Here is a 24,705-nt window from a genome sequence, read left to right as displayed (position 1 = left end):
CTAATTTCATTCTTAAGCTCCTTCCTGCTGGCCTTATAATCTTCTAGATCTCTTTTGGGAGACCCAATAAAGTTGATCTAATGAAATGAGAGTAGCCTGCCTTAATTTAAGTGGCTTTTAAGTCAGAGAAATAGGAGAAGCCAACCTCTTCTGCCTGCAGTGTTATTCTTTTAGTCTACACATGATCAGTACCTCAGGTTCACATTTATTCTACCACTTGTCAGGTAACGTAAAACCTAGAGCAGTACAGCACCTGACAGACCTTTAAGTCTTTGTTGTTGTGCCAAACTAATTCAATAGGTGACTTCTAATTAATCTAATCCCTCTTTCCGCACTCATCAGCAACTCGTACAATAGCAACATAATGTCACAACTCCTATACTCAGAACTCTGACCACTGTGGGTGAGACAGAATTATTATTTAGTCTTCAAAGCGTAAGGCCACTCTGTCTACTTGTGACACTGCTTTCAGCGAATTGTGCACTTGAACTTCAAGGTCTCCCTTTTCCATTGTACTCCCTTCACATTGACCATTGACCGTAGGACAGCATGGTAACGTAGAGGTTAGCACAATGCTTCACAATACAGGTGACCTGGGTTCAATTCCCGCTGCTGCTTGCAAGGAGTTTGAATGCTGTCACCATGACCGCATGGGTTTCCTTTGGGTGCTCCCGTTTCTTCCTGCAGATCAAAGATGTGCCAGTTGATAGGTTGATTTGTCACTGTAAATTGTCTCGTGATTAGGCTAGCATTAAGTTGGGGGATTTCTGACTGATGTGGCTCAGAGGGCCTACTCGGCACTGTATCTCAATAAATAAATAAATATCTCTCCCTTTTCTACATTTTCATGTGCCTATCTAAGAGTCTTGTGTGCTATATGGCCTACCACCACTTTTGGAAGTGCATTTCAGGCCTCTGCCACTCTGTTGTTTAAAAAAAGAACTTGCCTCAACCTTCTCCCTTGTACTTTACTCCTCTCACCTCTGGTACTACACGTCAATCCTAGGAAATAGATACTGGCTGTCTACTCTACCTATGCCTCCTATAATTTTATAAACTTCCAACAAATCTCCACTCAGCTTAACATTAATAAGCTGCTGCTATTGCAAGGGTGGACTGGAGCATTCCTTTAGTGCAGGAAGCACCCACCTATCTTGGCAGACACAGTATGTGGCCAGCATATCCCAAACCTGTGACCTCTGCTACCTAAAAGATAGTGAGGACTCCAACAACTTCACCTCCAAGTTCAGTCCCATCCTGGCTTTTTAATCTTGAATACTGAACATCCAGATTTTTTTTTTAAATATCAGATACTGGGAAGTTTTAAGGTTCAAAGAGCTTGGTGTCCTTGTACACAGGTCACTAAATGCCAATAGGTATGGCATTCAGAAAGGCATGATATACTGTAATTTTGCTGGAGAAATTAGATATGAGACTAAGGATGCCTTAGTTCAATTACAGAGGGCTTTGTAATAGTAAACCTGGTGTATTATTTATGGTTTTACTGAAACAAAATTAAACGTGCTTAGCATGAGTGCAGTGAACATTCAACCAGATTGGCTCCTAGGACAGCAGACCTGTCATCTGAGCAGAGATCGAGATAGCCAGGCTGCCACTGGAGTTTTTTTTAAAAATCTACAGTACTCAGTAGGATAAATATGGGGAGGATGGGGCGGTGCCAGAGCCAGGGTCACAGATAATGGGATAGGCCCTACAAGGCAGAGATGGGGAAAAATTTCTTCACTCTGGTACTGTATCTTTGGAGTTTTCCAACCCAGCAGCTGTTCATCTAAAACTGAGATCAATTTGAATTTGGACTTTGGAGCAATTATGGGACCTGGAAGCTTGAAAGGAAAAAGCTGTTAAGTTGGATGGTCAGCCATGGACTTACTGAAATGGCAAAGCAAGCTCAAAGTGCCAAATGGTGGTCTTTTCCTGATGTTATATTTCACTGCTGTGTTTGCCTACAGAGCACTTCATCGCCATGTCTTCACCATGTCTGTTTTCTCAGTCCTCTCTTTTCCCACCTGTATCTGTCTCAGTCTTTCATTTGCTAAAAGTCTAAAAATCTTTCCCCCTATCTCTGCTAAGCTCTCCCAATACCTAAGACTTTGCCCAGCCTCCCTGCTTTCGATATTCCCTCATTGTTAAAAGGTATTCCCTCATTGCTAGGTGATGAGAGGCATTGATCGTGTGGATAGTCAGAGGCTTTTCTCAGAGATGGAATGGTTATCACTAGAGGGCACAGTTTTAAGATGCTTGGAAGTAGGTACAGAGGAGATATCAGGGGTAAGTTTTTTTTACGCAGAGAGTGGTGAGTGCGTGGAATGGGCTGCCAGAGACGGTGGTGGAGACGGATACATTAGGGTCTTCTAAGAGACTCCTGGTCAGGTACATGGAGCTCAGAAAAATAGAGGGCTGTGGGTAACCCTAGGTAATTTCTAAGGTGAGGACATGTTCGGAACAGCTTTGTGGCCGAAGGGCCTGTATTGTGCTGTTTCTATGTACTAAAGATTTGTATGCAAGAAGAACACAGAATCAAGGTAATGTTGTACCGACTATATATTTGTTATTTTATAGTATGTTCAAAGGTGTTTTTTTTTACCATCAGGTTTAATGTACATGCTTTTGAAACATTTGGTGGATCGTTACAATCTGTACTATGCTTACCTGCCTGCTAAACTGGATAAGAAGATCCACTCCGGTGCAGTGAATCAGGTGGTGGCGGCTCCCATTCTCTGCCTGCTATGTCTACTTTTCTTCTCCACTGTAAGAACAGGTGAGATGATTGTCATGCATCACCAGCCGGAAACAAAAGTATCTACAATAACAAGCACATTTGACCACTATGCTTTCAATGCTAAGGTGCAAATATAAGTACAGGTCCTACCTTTCTTACAAATACCAAAGCTGCTGCTTGCACCCACTTACACTGTGCCTCATTCTCACTTCCAAGCACAACTGCATTCTAGTTCAGCAAGTTTCCATGAAGTAAAATACACAGCAGTCTCTGTCATACTACAGAATTGCTCCTGAGGTCTTCAATTTTGATTTCCAGAGACTGTACATTCACCAGCAGGATAGTCAGGATTTAGGGGTCTAAGGTATCTGCATTTCAATTGCATCTTCCACACTTCCTTTTCTCTCTTCCCATCCGGTAGGCGCTACAGGAGCCTCCACTCCCACACCAGCAGGCACAGGAAGAGCTTCTTCCCTGAGGCTGTGACCCTGCTGAACCTCACATCACAGCGCTAATCAGTATTGCGCCCATATTGTTCTGTCTCAGTACTTTTATATTTGTGTGCTGTGGCACTTACTTTTTATTCGCAGTTATTTTGTAAATAACACTATTCTTTGCATTTCTGGTCAGATGCTAACTGCATTTCATTGGCTTTGTATCTGTACTTGGCACAATGACAATAAAGTTGAATCTAATCTAATCTAAATCACACTTCCTTTTCCCTAAAGGAGAGCTGTACTCGTGACCCGAGTCAGCAGTTGGGGATCCGCTGATTTTTGAGTGTCGATAGATTTTTCAAACATATTAAAATGATGCTGCTTACTGAAGTTCCCATGGCTGTGACTGGATTTCATCTGTAGTAGTCCTAAATGGGAATATTTGATGATTCCCATCTGAACTGCATTCAAAGAGTTGCACTTACACTGCCACCTTGTCTCTGACAAATTGCTGATAAACTCTGTTTCCTAGCTTGAAAGACATGAACTTCCTTTCATACTGGTCATCCAGTGTATCAAAATATGAAATCCTGAAGTTAAAGGCACAAAGCACCCCTTGGCTAATGAAGTCCACACCAATCATCACATTGCACCAGTCTCTTGTATTGTCCCGTATTCATCAGCACCCTCCATGTTCTACCACTCGCTTACTCCAGAGGCCAGTTAGCTTACCAATCCATACACTTTTGGGAGCTAGAACACCTAGAGAAAACCCACGTGATCACAGGGACAAAATGCAAACTCTATGCAGCATTGGAGATCAGGGTCAAACCCTGCTCGCTGGAGCAGAACTAACCACTGTGCCAGCCCTGTCTTTTTTTTCAGAAATAGCTAGGTGTTGTTATAACTGACAAAGAAGTGACTTATATAGTTAAGTTTGTGTTCTTGATACATGTCCTGACCAGGCTACAGAAGAGTTCCATTCCTGTGAACTGTTCTTAAGCTGGTTTCCCACGTGGCAAAAGATACCTGCAGCCCTGCAGCAGCCAGCAAATCCATCCCATCCATCTTCCCAAGTTCTCATTTGTATGCACAAACTGTACATAGTAACCTGGGCGGACCTGTGATTGTATTTACACCCTTAAACAAAAAGCATAGTGGTTATTATGAATTCTTCACTTTAGAGTCTGTCTATTGTACTAATGGCTAAGACATGTTAACCTGCAACATGACAGGCACTGTAATTTGTGCACGTGTTAAAATGATCACCTTGTTTATAAATGTTTAAATTTTAAGTAAAATTATTCTAGGGACTGTGGCTTTACAGTTATGTAAATAATTGGGTTGCTCTTCAAAGAAGCTAGCGCAGAGTTAATAATAAAACAGTTCATTTGAGGTTTAATAATGAATATTGAACCAGGTTTAGTTTTAAAAAAACATACTTCTTTACATAAACAAGCCATTGGAATTATGTTGGCTCCAGCCTAGGAACCCCGAGGAAAAACTGTGCCTCATCTTTTCTCTGTACCCTTGCAATGTACTTAATCTTGTGTGTCCTTTAATTGTTTTTGAATCTTTTCCTTCACTGAGGGTCATTTACAATAGTTAATTAACCTATCTGCACTACTTTGGAGTATGGGAGGATAACAGAGACAACCAGGAAAATCTGGTAGTCACAGAGTGTGCAAACCCCACACAGACAGCATCAGAGGTCACGATCTAATGCAGATCTCTGGAGCCATGAGACAGTAATGCTAACTGCTCTGCCACCCATTGAAATCTGTGCTAGGGGTAGAAATCTCTTAAAGTCATAGTTTCAAAAGGACCAATAAAATATAGTCAAATTATAGAACTATTAGGCAACGTTTTATGGGATGAGACTGGCAGTGTGTGGTAAACTGGACAAATCTCTTTAAATAATGTAAAGCCATAGGAGGTGCTCAAAGAAGTATGTAATTTTATGCCAAATCAATTTCCACCCTGCTCGGATGGGGAGCCAGAGAGAAACATGGATGTTAAGGAGTAAGAAGCAACAAAAGAATTGTGACATGGAGACTGACTGGATGGCTTTAGAGGGAGTACAATGTACATTTACCAGAGGGTATGGGGGGAAAGAAGGAATTATAGAAACATAGAAAACCTACAGCACAATATAGGCCCTTCAGCCCACAAAGCTGTGCCAAACATGTCCTTACCTTAGAAATTACCTAGGGTTACCCATAGCCCTCTATTTTTCTAAGAATTGTCTATATTGGTATTACTTTCCTTCCTCCCGCAGTTTCTAACCCCCAAGATTTCTCAGATTGCTGACTGTCTTTACAAAATAATAAGAGTGACCATCTCAAAGGTTTTGCACCCACAATATCTCCTAATGCTTTTTTACCCCCAAATCCTTGGTTAGTCTAATTGGATTGATACCAGAAACAGGTCCACATTCAAAACTCAGCAGAAACTTAAACTCTTCCTTCCTTCCTTTTATTTAAACCCCGTCTCCTGCCTCAATGACTGGATGATAAGCCACTACAGTCCTCAGTCAGCCACTTATTATTCCATTTCCCAGAAACCTGCCATTTTATGTTGTCTAGAATTCAGAAGTTTGATATTAATGCTTTCCAGATGCCAAAAGGAATTGATAGAAGAGATAGCAACACAATTTCTGCAGTTTAAGAAGTTGAGGACCTGGGGCAAAGTTTACAGATTGAAGCCTGCCCTTTTAGGCATGAAGTAGGCAGTATCTTGCCAAATGAATGGTAGCAAACATTTGCAGCCCTCTTCCGCAAAGCACAATTAATTCCAGGTCAAATAAACATGAGATTGAAGGTGAGAATGCAGTCTCATTCCCAGTAAAAGGGAATTAAAAACTTGAGAGCAAAGTTTTAAGATGAGAGGGGAGCGTTTTAAAAGGGACCTGAGGAGCACTTTCTCCACACACAGGGTAGTGAGTAAATGGAATGAGCTGCCAGAGGAATTAGTTAAGGAGGATATAACACCATTTAATGGACAATTGGACAGGTAAAATATAGGTTTAAAGAGATGTGGGCCAAACTTCGGTAAATAGGACTAGCATAGATGGGTATCTTGGTTAGCATGGATGAGTTGGGCTGAAGGGCCTGTTTCCATGCTTGACTTCATCTTTCTGAGTGGATGGATGTATTCAGAAGTCTGGACTTTGCAAATTTGAATGAGGGTTGCATTCACATATGTGAACGACATCAGTAAGAGTGTCCATGCAATTAATAGATTGTGGCTAAAAATCCATTGTGTTAAGAATGCACTCTATCTTTTCCATTCTTCTACATGGTACATAATGTAGTTTAGTGTACCTTGTCACTTTCACTCTTGTTCCTGAACTTGTAATGCTAAGTCTGAGTAGTGGTTCTGTGCTTGGCTTCTGTCCATTTTGGCATGCAGCTTGGATTGCTTGTTCACACATCTCAGAGCTAACTAGCGATAGCTGATCACTGCCACAGATATCAAGTACAGTGCAATTAAGTCTAACAAATCAGTTTGTTAGACTGAAGTGCACTGGCTAACAATTTGTTAATTGTTCAAATTATTTCCTCAACTAAGACTGCAGTTTGACATCTGCTTCCAGCATAACCAAGTGCACTTGTATCTGTTTTCTCATCTTTCCCATGGTCACTGACCTAACTGGCTAATCACTGACTGCTTTGAAGTTTTAAAAATTTGAATCCTTGTCTTAAAATCCCTACGAGTATTTGCTTCCCCCTTTTGCAGCAGTGACTTCACTTGGAGTACTTTGTTGTTGAGGGTGCCACTGTTGAAGATACACTATGTCGCTATAATAACCTTAAATAATTTATCATTATTTTCAGGATTCTTGGCTGCTACGTCCATGTTTACATTTGTTGTGCTGGTGGTCACTATCGTTATCTGCCTCTCTCATGTCTGTTTTGGCCATTTCAAATATCTCAGTGCTCATAACTATAAGGTAAGCGACTTTTCATCTGGTTTGTATGGTTGGCAACCTTGATAATGATGTTCAGTTACTGATCTGGCTAACCCTAACCCTAACCCCAACCCCAACTAAACCAGACAGTGCCCAAGTGGACCCTGGCCACACCCCCACAAAGGGGCCTACTTAGTGCTGGACCCCATGCTCCTTTTCTTCCCACCCTCCATGGGTAGGCCTGAGTGCACATTCCTCAGCCATATCCCTAAACATAACGACTTCTCCCATCCTATGCACCCCCATAAACCTGAGCCCTCTCTCCACTGGGGGGCCAAGTTCACTCCACTACACCATCGGTTTGGGTGCTCTAACCCTAACCCTAACCCTCCCACCACCGCAAGGTCCCGTGACCCCACTACCCAGCCATACACCTCAACCTAACACCTCCAACCCTTCAGCACACCCCCATAAACCCTAGTCCTCTCCCCACCCGGGAGCCAGGTTCACCCCACATCACCAGCACCATACCACCCCACAGACATCCCCAGCCCTAGCATTCACCATAACTATAACTTCCAATGGACCGCGCACCCCAACTACACTGGACAGCACCCAAATAACACCACACAGAAGGGCTTATGTAACAGCCCTTTACCCTCTACCCCACAAACATTCCCAACCCTACCATTCACCCTAACCATAACTTCCAATGGACCGTGCACCCCAACTAAACTGGACAGCACCCAAATAACCCAAACCACACCATACAAAAGGGCTAATGTAACAGTCCTTTACCCAACCCCTAAAACGTAACATCTCCAACCCTGCTACACACCCCCATAAACCCAAGCCCTCACCCCATCAAAGGGCCAAATTCACCCACTATCACCAGCAGTTAGGCTCCTATTTCAGCCCTCCCCCCTACTACAGGTGCAAACCCCACCCTGCAATGCCATTTGCCACCCCAACCCACCTCCCTTCGCCGTGAATCATCAACCCCCATTACCTAACTCTACCCCCATTACCTAACTCTACCCCCAGGCGTGTACCTCTCCACAACACCCCTCAATTAGCTACCGCACAACCCCCGGATCACAGCACACAGTCCCTATAAAAAAAGACCCCAAATCCAAAACACTATCCATAGGCAATAACTCCACCATTCTAACTTAAACTCCAGAATGGAGGTTAAAGAGGAGGAAGATCCCAGTAAAGGAAAGTTGGGGACTGAGACGATGACAACGTGGGCCAAAAACAAAGTGACAGCGTAAAGTGATACTGCATCTCTAGTACGAGATCCACAAACACTAGGGAGATATTTTGCCCACTGCCCGCATACTCGCATCCTAACCCTAACCCTAACCCGTACCCGTACCCTTCACACTCATTAAGTAGGCTAAACAGGAAAACTATGCTAATTAACGTTGACAACTTCCTTGCTCCTCTGGAGTTCAAAGTTGAAGTGCTGTTTATTGTCATGCGCACAAGTACATGTATGAACAGGTACAATGAAAAACATAATTTCAGAAGCATCACAGGCACATAGCATCATATAAGCAGCATTCACAAGAAAAACATAAATTATGCACAATTTTTTTGTAAGAAAACACAACTAGAACACAAAGTATTTCAGTGTTCATTGTGTTGCTAAATTGTGGTGATCAGAGTTTTTGCCATTTGGTTCAAGAACCAAATGGTTGAAGGGAAGATGGATGGAAAGGCAGGTAGTGTTGAGGAAGCAGAGAAGTTGCAGCAGATCATAAACAGATTAGGAGACTAGGCAAAGAGGTGGCAGATGGAATAGAGGGCGCAACCTTAAAATAGAGGACCGTCCATTTAGAATAGAGATGGGGAATTTATTTAGCCAGGGGGTGGTGAATCTGTGGAGTTTATTGCCACGGGTGCCTGGAGGCCAAAATACTGGGTACATTTAAGGCCAAAGATCGATAGGTTCTTGATTAGTCAGGACATGAAAAGTTATGAGAAGGCAGGAAAATGAGGTTGAGAGGGAACTGGATCAGCCATAATGAAATGGCAGAGCAGGGTTAATGGGCTGAATGGCCTAATTCTGCTCCCATGTCACGTGGTCTTCTGGAAGTTGCTTTTCTTGAACCTGGTGGTGTGGGACCTCAGGCTTCTCTGTACCATCTGGCCAGTGGTAGCTGCACAAAGATGGCATGGCCCAGATAGTGTGGATCTTTGTTAGCTGGTGCCTTCTTGAGACAGTGCCTCATGTAGGTACTACCAGTGGTGTGGAGAGATGTGCCAGTAGTACATGGGCAGAGTCCACTACTCTCTTCAGCTTTTCACATTCCTGCATATTTGAATAGCCGTACCTGACCCTGATGCAACCAGTCAGGATGCCTTCAACATCTGTACAAGTTAGTTAGTGTTTGATGATGAGCCAAACAAACATCCTCCGTGTTATATGCACAAATGTGCATGTTTACTCCAGTAGCATGTAAACCACCTTAAAGGCAGACTTGCCTCAATAACAGAATAATGCATCATTCAGTACATAATGTACACTGAAATGCTGTTGAAGTTAGCCAATGGAGATTTTGATTTTCCCCTTCTCATCTGGTATTAGTTCCCAGTCGATAGTTTAGCTAGCATTGACCTCCACATCTTTAGAGGGTCTGCAGGAGATGGTCAAGGGAAGTTGTATCTCCTTCCATTTGTTGGGATCATTTCTTTCTCCTAATCATTTTCATAAAATGATTCTGGGTTGGGCTAGAATTCTGCAGATAACCTTGCCTTCCTTTGTTTCACATGAGTCAGTGAGAACCCCTGAACAATTTGCCATGTCAATCATCGGAGGAGCTGTTCGAGCTGCTCTACCCTAGATATGTTGAGGCCACTTGAACCTACTTGTTCTCCCGTGCAACTTGTTAAGTCATAAAGTTCAAGTCTGCAATATATGTGATGACACAAAGGTTGGAGGTGTTATGGATTGTTTGGAGGGCTGTCAGAGGTTACAGCGGGACATTGATAGGATGCAAAACTGGGCTGAGAAGTGGCAAATGGAGTTCAACCCAATTAAGTGTGAGGTGATTCATTTTGGTAGGTCAAATATGATGACAGAATATAATATTAATGGTAAGACTCTTGGCAGTGTGGAAGATCAGAGGGATCTTGGGATCTGAGTCCATAGGACACTCAAAGCTGCTACGCAGGTTGACTCTCTAGTAAAGAAAGCTATGGTGCATTGGCCTTCATCAACCGTAGGACTGAGTTTAGGAGCCGAGAGGTAATGTTACAGCTATATAGGACCCTGGTCAGACCCCACTTGGAGTACTGTGCTCAGTTCTGGTTGCCTCACTACAGGAAGGATGTGGAAACCATAGAAAGGGTACAGAGGAGATTTACAAGGATGTTGCCTGGATTGGGGAGCATGCCTTATGAGAGTAGGCTGAGTGAACTCTGCCTTTTTTCCTTGGAGTGATGGAGGATGAGAGGTGACCTGATAGATGTGTACAAGATGATGAGAGGCATTGATCGTGTGGATAGTCAGAGGCTTTTTCGCAGAGCTGAAATGGTTAGCACAAGTGGGCACAGTTTTAAGGTGCTTGGAAGTAGGTACAGAGGAGATATCAGGTGTAAGTTTTTTTTTACACAGAGAGTGGAGAGTGTGTAGAATGGGCTGCCAGCAATGGTGGTGGAGGCGGATACAATAGGGTCTTTTAAGAGACTCCTGGACAAGTACATGGAGCTCAGAAATATAGAGGGCTACAGATAACGCTAGGTAATTTCTAAGTTAGGGACATGTTCGGCACAGCTTTGTGGGCCTAAGGGCCTGTATTGTGCTGTAGGTTTTCTATGTTTCTATGTAGATCAGGAGCACTCTACTGTAGAGATTCATCCACTCCTCAAGTATTCTTATACACTCCTAACATTTATATTATTTTGATTGTTTCTCTCCTTGGTTTCAAGTAATTGAAACTTCTGCCCCAATATTTACCTCCCTCTGAAAGAATTGCATATTGTGCACTTCTTGATTCATCTATCTGCCATCTGGGACACCACCCCAATGCTCACTGACTCTGATCTCAAAGCATGAGGGTGCCATCAGGCTCTACATACAACCAAGGAAGATGTTTATGGTATGTCCTTGTGCAATAAGCCTCAACCCCACTTTCCGCTGAGTAACGGTAACTGGAGTGGAAACACTGGCACGTATTTATCTTTTTCCCAGCATACAACTGAGGTTAAGTTCAGCAGCATTTAGACAGGCATATGAGCAGGCAGGGAGTGGAAGGATATAAGCTACATTCCAGCAGATGGGATTAGTTTGTATTGATGTCAGATGTGGTTGGTTGTAGGTCCTGGTCCTGTACTGATGTAGATTCTAGTAAGCGAGCCAGGATTGAAGTCACTTTTTAATAGAGGAGGGAAGTAAGTTTCTTAGTACTAATTTTAAAATGACCCTTAGAACTTTTTTCCAATTACAGATAATTTAATATTCCGTATTGATTTTCAGCAAACCTCCACTCGAGGAGATGCAATAAGTACCGAGGATGAATCCTGTTACAGGACACTGGTAATTCTCACCACAGTGTTTGGGAATTAACTCTGACTAATTCTACCAAGTCATTCTTGCAGCTCATGATGATGTATAACAATCAAACTTGAAACCTTGACTTGATTTTTGCATGTTGGGTCTTTTTCCTGTCATTCCATTTCACATGGGGAATTCTTATAGGAAAAGTTTCTTTCAATTTGCTCTCTATTATGCTGGCAGGACTTCCCAGAAACAAACTAACCTACATTTAGTTGAGCTGTGCAGATTAAAGGAGCTGTATGCAGCATACAAGCGCTGGTATTTCTGTTTACGAAATTTGGGCGCACTTATTTCCTACTTGTATATGAAAAAAAGAACAAGAGACAGCCATTTTGGCCCTTCAGTCCTGCTCCACCATTAATTACGGTCATAGCCGATCCTTGTTAATACTATTCCATAATCACTTTTCATTGGTCCAATAGCAAATATAGTGCGAATTTAGATCCCAACACATTGCTCTTCTAAAATAATTTCAGTAGTCAAGCACCAGTTACTTGTCAATACCTGTCCAGCATAGGCTTGGTTAAGAATGATGTCCCAGAGTTCATCACAAGCCTGACTGAGACATGGACATGGGTTGAATGTGGAACCAGAGATAAATTAGTTGGACTGAAATGTAGGAAAAAAGTAAACAACTATCTTTAATGCCTTTCAAAGAAAAAAAATGGTTGGAGTCATTCCTGAATGAAATGATATTGATTGTTGGTCCGAAGGAGGTGGTTACGTTCTCCAGAGAAATCTTCCAGCTGTCTTCATCAGATACCTTTATCCTATCAGACTGTCAGGATGCTGTAACTCCAGGTATTTTCTGCACTGCCATTGCTGAGAAATGGGATTAAGTTGTTCCATTTTTGGACCAGCATATATATGGGACAAATGTCCTCTGGTTAAACTTTCTCATCATGATTTTAAATATTTTATATGAGAGAAAAGTGAGGACCATTCCCATTGACAGCATATTCTCCCACCACCACCCAAGGTCAAACCTGGGTTACCTGGAGCTGACACATCCACGCTAATTGCTGCACAGTCATGACCCCCCACCCCCTAATATCCTGGCATTCTTTATCTAGCACCATTGTCAGAGCACAAGGACCACAAAGCTTCAGGAAGCAAAGGGGGATTGAAAATAAATGTAACCCAACCCTGTTGTTGAAACTCTGCCCTAACTATGAAAGCAGATTGCTGATCTCCAGTGGTGGACACTTTGACACTTTCATCCGATGGAAGTTGTTGGAGTACTTCCCCTAGATCGTACGTCCAAAAAAGAATCAGCAGTTCATGCAGCCCCTTGAATCTGTTGTTGCATGAGGCATTTCCTTATCACTTGATTCCTTCATTGCTGTTATTGATCTGTCATGAATATATTTGATCATTAATTATGCACAACTCTGAACGCTTGAAATAATTTCTTTTTTTTACCAAATCATAATCCACAGTTAACCCACTGAGAATATTTACCTGAGCTCACTCTGAAATAACAGAGGTGGGAAGGAGCATGAAAGGATCTGTAGATATTATGGTTGAATTTTCTCTTAGGGATCAAGGAACATTCAATTGAATATTTATAGATCAGCAAACAAAGCACGAGTGTGCGAAAGGGATGTAGGCACTTACAGCAGTGCCTGGGTTTGATCAGAGACGTGCATTAAGATGGTGTTGGTCTCACTTTCAGATTGATCGTAGTGAAGTGGATGGGACTGCTGAAGCAAACGGGCAACGGGACGGCACTTCATCCTCACCAAAGGTTACAGTAAGTTGTCTTTCATCACCGACAGTGTCATTGCATTGCTCTACCTCTTTCAGCAGGGAAGAAATCCAGTTTTACCTGCTTAGTCAAGTTCATTTGTGGGTCCTCGCTTTTGAATTGTGATATGGATTTATGCTCCTAATGTTATCATAGTGTTTGTGTAATTTGGTGTTTCTTTGGGAGTTTAGTCAGAACCCCAGGGATAGGCTAACATGTGGTAGCACAATATTACTGCACTAGTTTAAAATGACTGATAACTTTAAAGCATTGTGCAACAATTGTACCAAATCTGTGACACTACTTTTCAAGCTGTTCTTTTAACATGCATCAGAATTAAATGTTCTTCTTTCATTGTTTCTTTGTGTCCAGTCTAATTTCTATCATTCTCCTGCTCATAATATGTATTATTTTATCAGTTATGGTTCTTCAAACAATAACACTTTTCTCATTCTCTTTGGCCATCAAGTTTTTTTTAACACATTTGCTATGTGGGCTCAGTTTGAATTGCTCTTGCCCTTTTTTTGAAATGCATCTATTGATCAAAAGCTGAACTGGACCAAACACTGTGGTCGCATAAGCAAGTCAAAAACTCTGTATCCTGCAGCAACTAGCTCTCCTAATGGTCCAAGGCATTTCCACCATCTACACCACATGGCACTAGTATGATTGAATACTCTCCACTTGTCTGGATGAGTGTCATGCCAACTATAACTGTATAACCATATAACAATTACAGCACGGAAACAGGCCATCTCGGCCCTTCTAGTCCATGCCGAACTCTTACTCTCACCTAGTCCCACCAACCTGCACTCAGCCCATAATCCTCCACTCCTTTCTTGTCCATATTGCTATCCAATTTAACTTTAAATGACAACATCGAACCTGCCTCAACCACTTCTGCTGGAAGCTCGTTCCACACAGCTACCACTCTCTGAGTAAAGAAGTTCCCCCTCATGTTATCCCCTAAACTTTTGCCCTTTAACTCTCAACTTCTGTCCTATTGTTTGAATCTCCCCCACACTCAATGGAAAAAGCCTATCCACATCAACTCTATCTATCCCCCTCATAATTTTAAATACCTCTATCAAGTCCCCCCTCAACCTTATATGCTCCAAAGAATAAAGACCCAACTTGTTCAACCTTTCTCTGTAACTTAGGAGATGAAACCCAGGTAGCATTCTAGTAAATCTTCCTGTACTCTCTCAATTTTGTTGACATATTTCCTATAATTTGGTGACCAAAACTGTACACGATACTCCAAATTTGGCCTTACCAACTACTGAAGTAACTCAACACCATCCAGGACACAGCAGTCCATTTGTTGGACACCTTGTCTATCTCCTTAAACATTCATTCCCTCCACCACCAGCCCACAGTGTTTGTGTGCACCATCTAGAAATTGCACTACACCAAGGCTATTCTGACAATACCTCCCAAAACCCATGACTTCTAGCATCAAGAAACACCAGTACATCATATTCAGGTCAGCAGTATCACCCTCCATTAGGTGCCATGTTAAATTAGAAACGTATTGCCAGTCCTTCATTGTCACTAGGTCTAAATCCTGGGTCCCCTGCCCCTGCAGTGATGTGGGAACACTTTCACCTGAAAGACTTAAGTGTTTCAGGAAAGCAGCTCGCAACCACCATCACCTTGACCTGTTAGAGATGGGAAATAAATGCTGGACTTCCCACAGTTGCCAAGGTGGCAAAAATTATTTTTTTTAAGAATGTGATTTGGATCCAAGTCAATGGAAAAGTCAACTGTGCTGTGACAATTTAGAGCAGAACATTAGACTGCTGGAAGACTTGGATGGTCTGGTCAGTTAGACAGAAAAATGGCAAGGTAAACTTGCAGGCAGTCCAAGAAGCAGTTTGTTGTGGCATTCTGTGAAGTGCTTCAGTGCTAACTGGCTAATTCTTCTGTCTGCAGAGATACATTGCCCAGGTATTGCAGGATCCTCAGTCAGAGGCCACGGGAGATGATAACGAACAGAAGGACACCAAGGAAGTGATTAATGAAGGAGAGTTCCAGTCCTGTGAAGACAGTCTTATTGAAAATGAAGTTCATCATTAGCGGAAAATCAAGAGGAGCCTTTTTTAAAAAAACAAACATAAGTGCACAATTTAGGACCAGAGACCAGGGCACCACAGGTTCAGTGAAACTCCAGACTGAAATTAATCGTCCTGGGTACTGTGTAGCCTATACCAATACAATACAAATTGCTAAACTTGTATTTGTTCTGCTGATGGGAGGAACACTACAGAACTGGAATGTAAATGGGTGAAGCTGGAAGGAGAGAAAATAGCTAATCATTTTACCTGTTTGACCAAATGTATGCCGTCATGTCCATTTATATTAGTTGCATCTTTAACATTAGTCCAAGAAAACAATGCTGCCACCAGAATGGGAAATGAGCAATTGAGCCTGGTTACATAAGCACGTGTATTGCTGCTGGGTAGGGATGTGTGTGTGTGTGAGAGAGAGATCAAGAAAGAGAAAAGTGGACATTGTATGTTTTTTTAATCCTTCATGATGAAAAAGAATCATTATTCAAAAATTCCTGGGGGAAAAAAATTAGCACACCTTTCCTATTCATTCAAATCGTGAAGAAATAAGTATGTTAACATTGTACAGATATTTGTAAGTATGTGTTTAAACTTAGAGTTTAAAGAAAAGTAGTCCAGTGTTTTTTGTTGCTGTTTCCCCAGCAAATTTAAAAGTTTTCAGTGCCGGTGTGATTGTTTCTTAGCTACATAGAAGAGTGGAAATACAGCAAGTTCATGGTTCTGACTGTGCTTGGTGTTTCCTATACTTAAGAATGCAATCACAGACAAATTCAGTTATCGTACATCTGAAAACAATTGTAAAGTTGGATAAGCACGAAAAAGAGAGTACCACAGGCTGGAAAGAAAATGACCAGCATTAGTTCCATTTAGTCAACCAGCTGGGCTGAGCTGGAATTTGCCCAGAGAATCACGGGGCTATACCTCAATATTTCCCCTCTTCTCTGGAGGTTTTGCCCATGTGCAGTGAGTACTGTTGGTTAAGAGTTGAACACATTTATCATGAATACCTTTCATGTTCAAGAGGCAGATGATCTTTGGGGACAGAATAGGATAGTTAAATATTCTTATTTACCTTGGTGTTCAAATGGTGAAACAATTGAAGAACCCGAAAGATTCTTAAAAAGAGAAGATGTAGCAAATCTGTACATGCCACCTTTTATAGTCATTGCTTTTGGAGAAGAGGTAGCTGGATAATTAATTGAAATAATCATGCATTAAACTTGTGGAACTTGTAGATGTATTGCACAAGGACAAGGTGAAGACCCAGTATGTCTTTTTTTTTATTGTTTCCCCGCCCACACCTTTCTTCCATATTGGATGTAAAAAGTGGTCACATCATCCAAAAATCCTTAAAGACGCTGTTAGACTTCAGTTTATTAAAAATATAACCAGCAGCACTACCTGGATTGAATCACTGCATGTTAAGGTTCAGCTGTAGCTGGTCTTGGGAAAGGTGATAGAAGACACCCTTACTAATAGTGAAAGGATTACTAAGTTGGAATCACAATTATTAATAGTTATGGTATAAGTTGCAGCTAAAGAGCAGTCAGAATTGATATAGAATGTCTGACTTCCTTTTCTCTCCTTAATGATTGCATTGTAAATGCAATAAAAAGACCCTAATGCAGTGATTTTTAGAATCTTCCTACACATCAACTAGCCAGGAATTGTATCACCCATTTTGATATGGTAATGTTTTATTGAAGTCTTAATTTGCTGACACTATTAAGAATTTTCTTTCCTTCAACAGATGGTGGGGAGGGAGAGAAAGTAAAAACATATTTAGTATGTCTGGCTGTGATTTATCACATTGGAAAATGAAGCATTCCTTTATTCACAATTATTCTACTTTTCTGTTAAAACTTCATTTGCAATTTGGACTTGAAGGAAGTAGATATTGTTGGACTAAGTTTGCATTCTTGAATGTATAATTAGTCTTTGGCACACAGGGTCTTAGGTTTGTGAATAGAAAATTAAACTCGTTTCTCCATTGCACTTGTACAGTTTTCAGTCTGTTTGGGGTCAAAGATTGGTAGTTTGCTTTCAGAAAGCTGAAGAAACTGTGTGTTATGCAATGTTTGGTGTTAGTTTCAGACTTGCTGCCTCTTTATTGATGACCAAAATGCAGTAGCTGTGTGGATAACTTGAATGGTGTGTTGCATTGTTTTAGTGGAATCCTAATTAAATACAGAACCCATTTTGCCAAGGCACCTCACACTTTAGGACGTCTGTGCACCCTAGATAAGAAAATGGCACTGAGTAACAATGACTGGGAACTATTGGACTGTCAAAGGCTATTTTGCCATCTATGTAACTGGTTCTAGGGGAAATTGGCATTCTACTTATTACAGCAAAGCAATGTTCTTTCAAATATAGCACAGCACACAATAAGTTCAATATAATGGGAATTATTAGGGAAGGGTTTGCTCCATTACAGCCTTGTGTAGGTGTCTAACCAGAGTTCTACCCACTGAATTTATCGAGCAACTTTAACACTGACCAGCGTACCTTTTCTTCCCCCAAAAATTATTACTCTTGAGTTTTGGATTCGGTATCATTTGGGATTAGCATCTGAAAATCATTGATGGGAACAACATTACTGCTGTTAACTTTTATTAATATAAAATTAATATAGAAATTAATATAAATGCTATTAACTTCTGATACTTGTGAGGTTTCACACTTGTTGATAAATAAGAGTGCAACATGAGTTCTTTACTGTGTGTTTGAATCGTGCTTGGATGGGGTTACATGTATATAGCTGAATGTACTAAAGTGCAAATATTGTGTATATATAATCAATATAGATCAGCAAATTACTTCACATCTGTCCTGTAGTATGTGGTGATGTAGTAGTCATAAATTATTAATAGATATTATTGTTTGAAGTGCTCTATCAATAGTCATCTGCATAAAAATGTGGAAATTCGTCTAAGAGCATCTGCCTTCTACATGCATTGTTCCTTGGGCATTGAACTCTCAAAGAGACAGAATTTAAACCTAAATCTCCAATCAGTTCCCATTAGGTAGATAGAATTGGCTTGGAACAACTGAGCTAGGCTGGAAATGAAGTGGGCAAGGAATGGTGTTGATGTGAACTCAAGAAACCTGGCTGATGCTAATATTGGGAACGATGTCACTGTGAGATTCAGGTAATTAAAATGAGCTTGATCGACCTTTTAATTAATCCATATAATGCCTGACTTGAAATGCTTAATCTGGGTACAAAACAATCATCCACAACTTTAAAAGTGTATAAACAATTACAGCATACTGGAAATTTATTGTTGTTTGATTTCCATTTCAAATTATCACATAGTATGTTATTTTCAATGTAAGGAACTTGTATTTCATTTTGACTTTTCTGTAGACGGTGTTGCCCTTTCATGTCGAGGGAACTGAACTGAATGCCACTTGTCCTTAGTGAATGAAGTTAATGCTGATTGTAAAGCACAAAAAGAATGGCTGTAATTGATTCCTTTATTGTGATCTGTTCTTGACTACATCACAAATCCCATTTAGTTTACAGTGTTTTCATTCCAATGCATAAACGTGATTATCATAATTCAACATTTAAAATACTAGAGGGATACTTATTGAACACTTGTTATACAGCCAAGGAAGCTTTTAGAATAGTATGGGGTCAAACAGATATCATGTGATTCAGTGGGCACTCACTGGGAGTTTGGAATTCATAAAAGCTTCTATTGAAAATACACCAATATACTCATATTACCCCAGTAAAATTCCTTGGAATTATTCTGATTGATATGAAAAGTGTTGTTTGAGAGTTGCTGCACCCTGTAATTTTGTGTTTCTGGGGTGAGCTTAAGGTCATATTTTATCAAGCTCACGTGAAATACTAGGAAATTTCCCTTGTTCATCAAGTAAGACACAATTTACCTGTAGTGTCAATTCTTATTTGTAGTCTGTTCTCTTACCCCCATTTTATATTTCGTTACTAACGCACTCTTCCTAATGAATCTTTAGAAAGTGTAACTATTATCTCAGGTCAGAGCATTCTCATTCAAAGACTTGCTGTGAAATGATGTAAAGAGACTGTCCAGTTATTTATTTATTGAGCTACAGATGTGGAGTAGGTCTTCCAGCCCTTCGAACCGCGCTACCAGCAATCCCCCCCCCCCCGACTTAACCCTAGCCTCATCACGTTACAATTTAAAATGACCAATGAACCTACCAATCGGTACATCTCTGGACTGTACGGGGAAACCAGAGCACCTAGATGAAGTCCACATGATCACAAGGAGAACGTACAAATTCCTTAAAGGCAGTGGCCGGAATTGAAACCGGGTTGCCTTTACTGTAAAGCATTGTGCTAACCACTACACTACCATGCCGATGTGGATCTCTATTTCAATTCATCAGTTGTTGATAAATTTGATAACTTTTGCTTTGATGTTTGATTTTACTATTTGCTGTTAATTTTCTTACCCAGTTCCATTCCCTCGCCCCAGCCTGCTCCTCTCTTCTGCAACTGCTTCAGAGCAAAGGTGCATTGACCATAAGACATAGGAGCAGAATTAGGCGATTTGGCTGATCAAGATTCTCTGGCATTTCATCATGCTGATCCATTTCCTGGTCAGCCCCAATCTCCTGCCTTCTCCCCATATCCCTTCATGGCCTGACTAATCAGGAATCTATCAGCCTCTGCCTTAATGTACCCAATAACTTGGCCCCTATAGCCAACTGTGGCAATGAAGTCCATACACTCACCGCTCTCCAGCTAAAGAAATTCTTCCTCATTTTCATTCTAAAAGGATACCCTTCTACTGAGGCTGTGTCCTCTGGTCTTAAATTCTCCCACTGTAGGAAGCATCCTCTCCACATCCGCTCTATCGAGGCCTTTCAACATTCAATACGTTTCAATGAGGTCACCTCTCATTCTTCTGAATTCCAGTGAGTAGAGGCCCATATCCATCAATCGGTCCTCATATGGTAACCCTCTCATTCCCAGAATCATTCTCGTGAACCTCCTCTGAAGCTTGTCCAATGTCAGCACGTCCTTCCTTTGGTTCAAGGGATCCAAAACTGTTCACAATACTCAAAGTGAGACAACACCAGCTTTCAAGCTCAGCTTTGATAACCTGTCAAAAGAGATCCTCCAGGCAGCCAAATCCAGAATATGTTAAGCTGGTAGCTGTTCATATAGTAGTTAATGGGACAAAGTGACAGTGATTAAAGGCCATTTGTTTGTTACCTAAACTGTCCCGCCATGCTTGTCTCTCTGTCTCTCTCTCCCCCCCCCCCCGCCCCCTCTCATTGCTTACCAGTATCTCTCCGTGCTGTTAATAAAATCTAGGTAAATAATTTCAGGCACTGAGATTAAATTGTATACTTAAAAGAAATCTTAAGTAGTGCAGAAATTGAGTATTAGGGCAGGATAGTGGAAATGTTGTTGCAAGGGTTATCCAGTTACAGTCACTTAGAGCACCATGGGGCAATTTCACACTTGCCATGTGTTTTTCATCTATCTGGTGAATCCAACTTGGGCTGGTAACAAGGCAATGTTTTGAGTCCCTTGAACAAAGAACAAAGCCGGCCCATATAATGTACTAATTAGATTATTTCAAAAAATAGCTGGTCATCATTCTAAACTATTTGATCTATGAATAGTGGCTGGATTTAAGGGGGGGGGGGGCCTGTTCCTGAATGATTACACTTGCTGCAGTTAGCACCAAGTGACTAGTTGTCATATCAAGGCTCCAGTTGTAGTCAAGACAAGGAAGTAGTTGTGTATCAGCCTCCTCTTTAAAACCATAGCTTTAAGGTGTTGGTTACAAATAAATCATTGGCGACCAGCCATTATGGCTAGAATTCCGAAAGGCTGATGAATAGCATTTAATGTAATTTATTATGTATGTATCATATTAGTAGATTTGATTGTTGTATTTTTGTTGCCTCGTACCCATTGGAGATACAACCTCAAACAGCTGAATGTCCATTTTGGAGATGGACGTCCTAATGGACTAAGGAACTCCAACTCTGATCTCGTTAGTTCAAGCATTTCCTTCCCACTCATCCCTGTCAAGTTACTCTTTGATCTGTTGATTATTTTGAAGGAGGTTGCTGTCAGGTAGGAAAAGACAGTAACAAAATATATTAATATGGAATCTTGCAACAGCAATGTGAAATCAAAGTGACAGAAACCAGTGATTGTGTAGGAAATTAGTATGATCAAGTGTATAAAACGTGGCTAATGTGATTAAATTGCATTTTTCTCAAGAAGCAGTGAAAATTTGCACGTTAAATCTTTATCCAAGATACCACTGATTGTGAAATCTTGATATTCAGATGGTTTAGAATGCAAAACATACCAATTTTTGACCAACTCCCTTTGAATTACTGTTATGTAAAGATGAAAGTAAATCATCAGCATTTCCTATCAGAGTCACTGTGAAGGCAAGTTTACATAATATTTTCTGTAATTGCATGTAAATTATTTGCCAGAGATGGTTTCTAATAAAAGGACTAACTCTGTATCTTGTTGCATGTCTTCCTGAAACATGGAAGAGAGAAAATATGAATTTGATATTCCTCTTCTATCCCTGCTGTATTCTTTATAATGTGGATGTATGTGTAAGTGTGTACATATCCTACTAGCAGTTGTCAATATATATTACCTGTTCTTTTTAACTAGGGTTTTGCAGAATCTGATGCAGTAAATCTGAACTATAGCAGACACAGTTGTGCTTTCATTGCTTAATGCAGTGTCTTTAGATTTGGTTGTGTCGCTTTACAGATCTAATGATTGCTGACTCCTTGTGCTTTAGATGAGTAGCATCGCTTTTTTCGTGCTGTCATCTCAATGTTGTAATACTGGGTCACATTCGTGTGCCTTTATAAATATTTGCAGATTAGCAGATTGTTGCTCACAGTTACCAACTACAACCAGTCTGTAGAGTTGGATGTTGGAGAGAGTTGTGGAAGGCGGTGTGGTTTGTTATTTCCACTTGCACAAGGACTCATTGGGAAAACAACTAGTTCATCAGGCTAGACTATTTCCTAGCTCAGCACACAAACAGGCCCTCCAGCCCGTCTAGTCTGCCGAACCATTAATTTACTTAGTTCCATTGACCTGCATCCGGACCATAGTCCTCCGTACCCCTCCCATCCACTTATCTATCTAAATTCCTCCTAAATGTTGAAATCAAGCCTGCATCCACTGCTTGCACTGGTGGCTTATTCCAGACTCTCACCACCCTCTAAGTGAAGCAGTTTCCCCTCGTACTCCCCATAAATATTTCACCTTTCAACCTTACCCCATGACTCTAGTTGTAGTCTCACCCAACCAAAGTGGAAAAAGCCTGCTTGCATTTACACTCTCTGTACCATAGCGGCAAATATAAGATGTGTGGTTGATACACCTGCTCATATTCATTATGAGCTATGCCAAGGAGATTCCTTGGGTGGTCTCCAGGCACAAGAGGAAAAGTATACCATCATGCCTATTCCAAGGTCTCCATCAATATTCCCAAATTGTGTATGTGTACTGACCCATGGATCTGCAAGCTTTCCCCTTGTGTTGCATGTGCACTTGCATTGCATTGCTAGTTTGAGGTATGTTATCTGTTTGCTTGGCCTACCTGTCATTGTGCCTCTTCTCCAAGGCTTGTAAGTTCTTTGTGTGTTGGATGGGCTACCAACTCCAGGGTAGATGATGTGCAATATTTCTGCATTTGGTTCAGGGCTGGTTGACAGATGACTAATGATCATCCACTGATTTTTCTGTGCCCCCAGAAACTATTTCTCACTGTATATATCACACTGTTATATGAGCTGCAGACTGTTCTCACAGGATGATTGGAATTCATCTCCACATGTAGTATTGCAGAGAGGACCAAAAGAGGAAGTAACTAAATCCTACCATTGGGGTGCATTGTCAAGGTGAAAAAAAATGAACATTCTTCCAACTCCTTGTGTGTTACAAGAACTGAATTACTGATAAATCAGTTGGCTTGGTCTGTGGCCGAGACACACCAAATGGAATGAATATTGGTTGCAGTCTAAACTGCTAGCAATGTAAGTTAGTGGTAAAGAGCATCTTTTGTTTGCCTATTGCCATTGTCAAATAATATTCATTCTAACAGTCCACAACAGTCAGCTCTTTGCATTTACAATTCAAGCTGTAACTATACTAGAGCAATAGTCTATAGCTTAATGTTTATAACATAATTTAGTATATTAAGCAATGTGTACCAATCAGTTCTTGTAGTGTCATACTGCTACATTTTCCACTTCTCTCAAATTTACTAGTTTTAGAATTTTCATATGTTGTTCCTCAAGGATAATTTTAGGATGGCAGTTTTGATGATAAGCTACTGACTTGCTCTGTCTTCTTGAAAGAGTTGCCAATTATAATAAATTCCTTGCAGTTTTTAGCTACTTGAAAATTTGAGATTTGTACCAGCTTGTAAATTCAGCTCATCAGATTAGGGCCAGTGTTTATGATTTTTATCAACTTGCACATGGAGTATAACAGACATGTTGGACCTTTCTCCATATATAACAGATATGCACTGCAAAAGAATTAAAGTATGAATTTCAAAGAATTACAATCAGGGGACAGTTAAACTTAGCCTCTACATTGATCAAAATTTTTCTGGTGTATCAGATTTCCAATTTTGGCACTGGCTCACTGCTGCTTAATCATCTGTGGAATTTGCAAAATGTTTAAAGATGTTCAATAAACAACATTGTACAATCATGGACTAAACATTTGATTTCTATGCCTGGGTCTGCCCACAGATCATGACTGATTTTTAAGGTAGGTCAGCAATCCTTAATCTTGAATTATAGGAGTTATATAGCACAGAAGCAGGCTACTCAGTTCAAATCTTCCATGTCAACCAAATTGCCAAAGTGGTGTAGTTCCATTTGTCACGTTTTCCTCTAAGCCTTTCCTATCCACTTATCCGTCTCAATGTCTTTTAAACATCACACCTCTGCCATTTCCTCTGACAACGTTCCATATATGCACCACCATCTATAAAGTCACCCCTCAGCCTCCTACATTCCAGGGAAAACAAAAGAAATCCTGTCCTATCCTACTCTCCTTAATTGATTGTCAGAGCCTCTATTGCTAACCATGCACCCAAGTTGCAATGAAGAATTGCCATGCCAATTAGAATGAGGTCTGATTTTAACTGTGTGATGAGATTATAAACCCCCTTCTATACAACAGTGAGAGATTGATTTAGCTTCTGCGCCATGATCT

General features: G+C 40.9%; 1 protein-coding gene across 4 annotated transcripts in view; it reads left to right on the top strand.

Annotated features, from left to right (window-relative positions):
* LOC134342456 (CSC1-like protein 2) overlaps positions 1–24,267 on the top strand; it is a 211,216-nt gene extending 186,949 nt beyond the window's left edge. For 2 of the 4 annotated variants that reach the window (XM_063040606.1, XM_063040605.1), the window contains 5 exons: positions 2,612–2,779; positions 7,014–7,129; positions 11,571–11,630; positions 13,327–13,404; positions 15,334–24,267. In XM_063040606.1, coding sequence (XP_062896676.1) covers positions 2,612–2,779; positions 7,014–7,129; positions 11,571–11,630; positions 13,327–13,404; positions 15,334–15,477 — 566 coding nt within the window. In that variant the 3' untranslated portion in view covers positions 15,478–24,267. The remainder of the gene's footprint in view (positions 1–2,611; positions 2,780–7,013; positions 7,130–11,570; positions 11,631–13,326; positions 13,405–15,333) is intronic. The other 2 variants (XM_063040604.1, XM_063040607.1) reach the window with 2 other exon arrangements.
* The last annotated feature ends 438 nt before the right edge of the window (positions 24,268–24,705 follow it).

This window comes from Mobula hypostoma, chromosome 2 (assembly GCF_963921235.1).
Source record: "Mobula hypostoma chromosome 2, sMobHyp1.1, whole genome shotgun sequence".
NCBI lineage: Eukaryota > Metazoa > Chordata > Chondrichthyes > Myliobatiformes > Myliobatidae > Mobula > Mobula hypostoma.
This window is presented reverse-complemented; position numbering and strand designations above follow the sequence as displayed.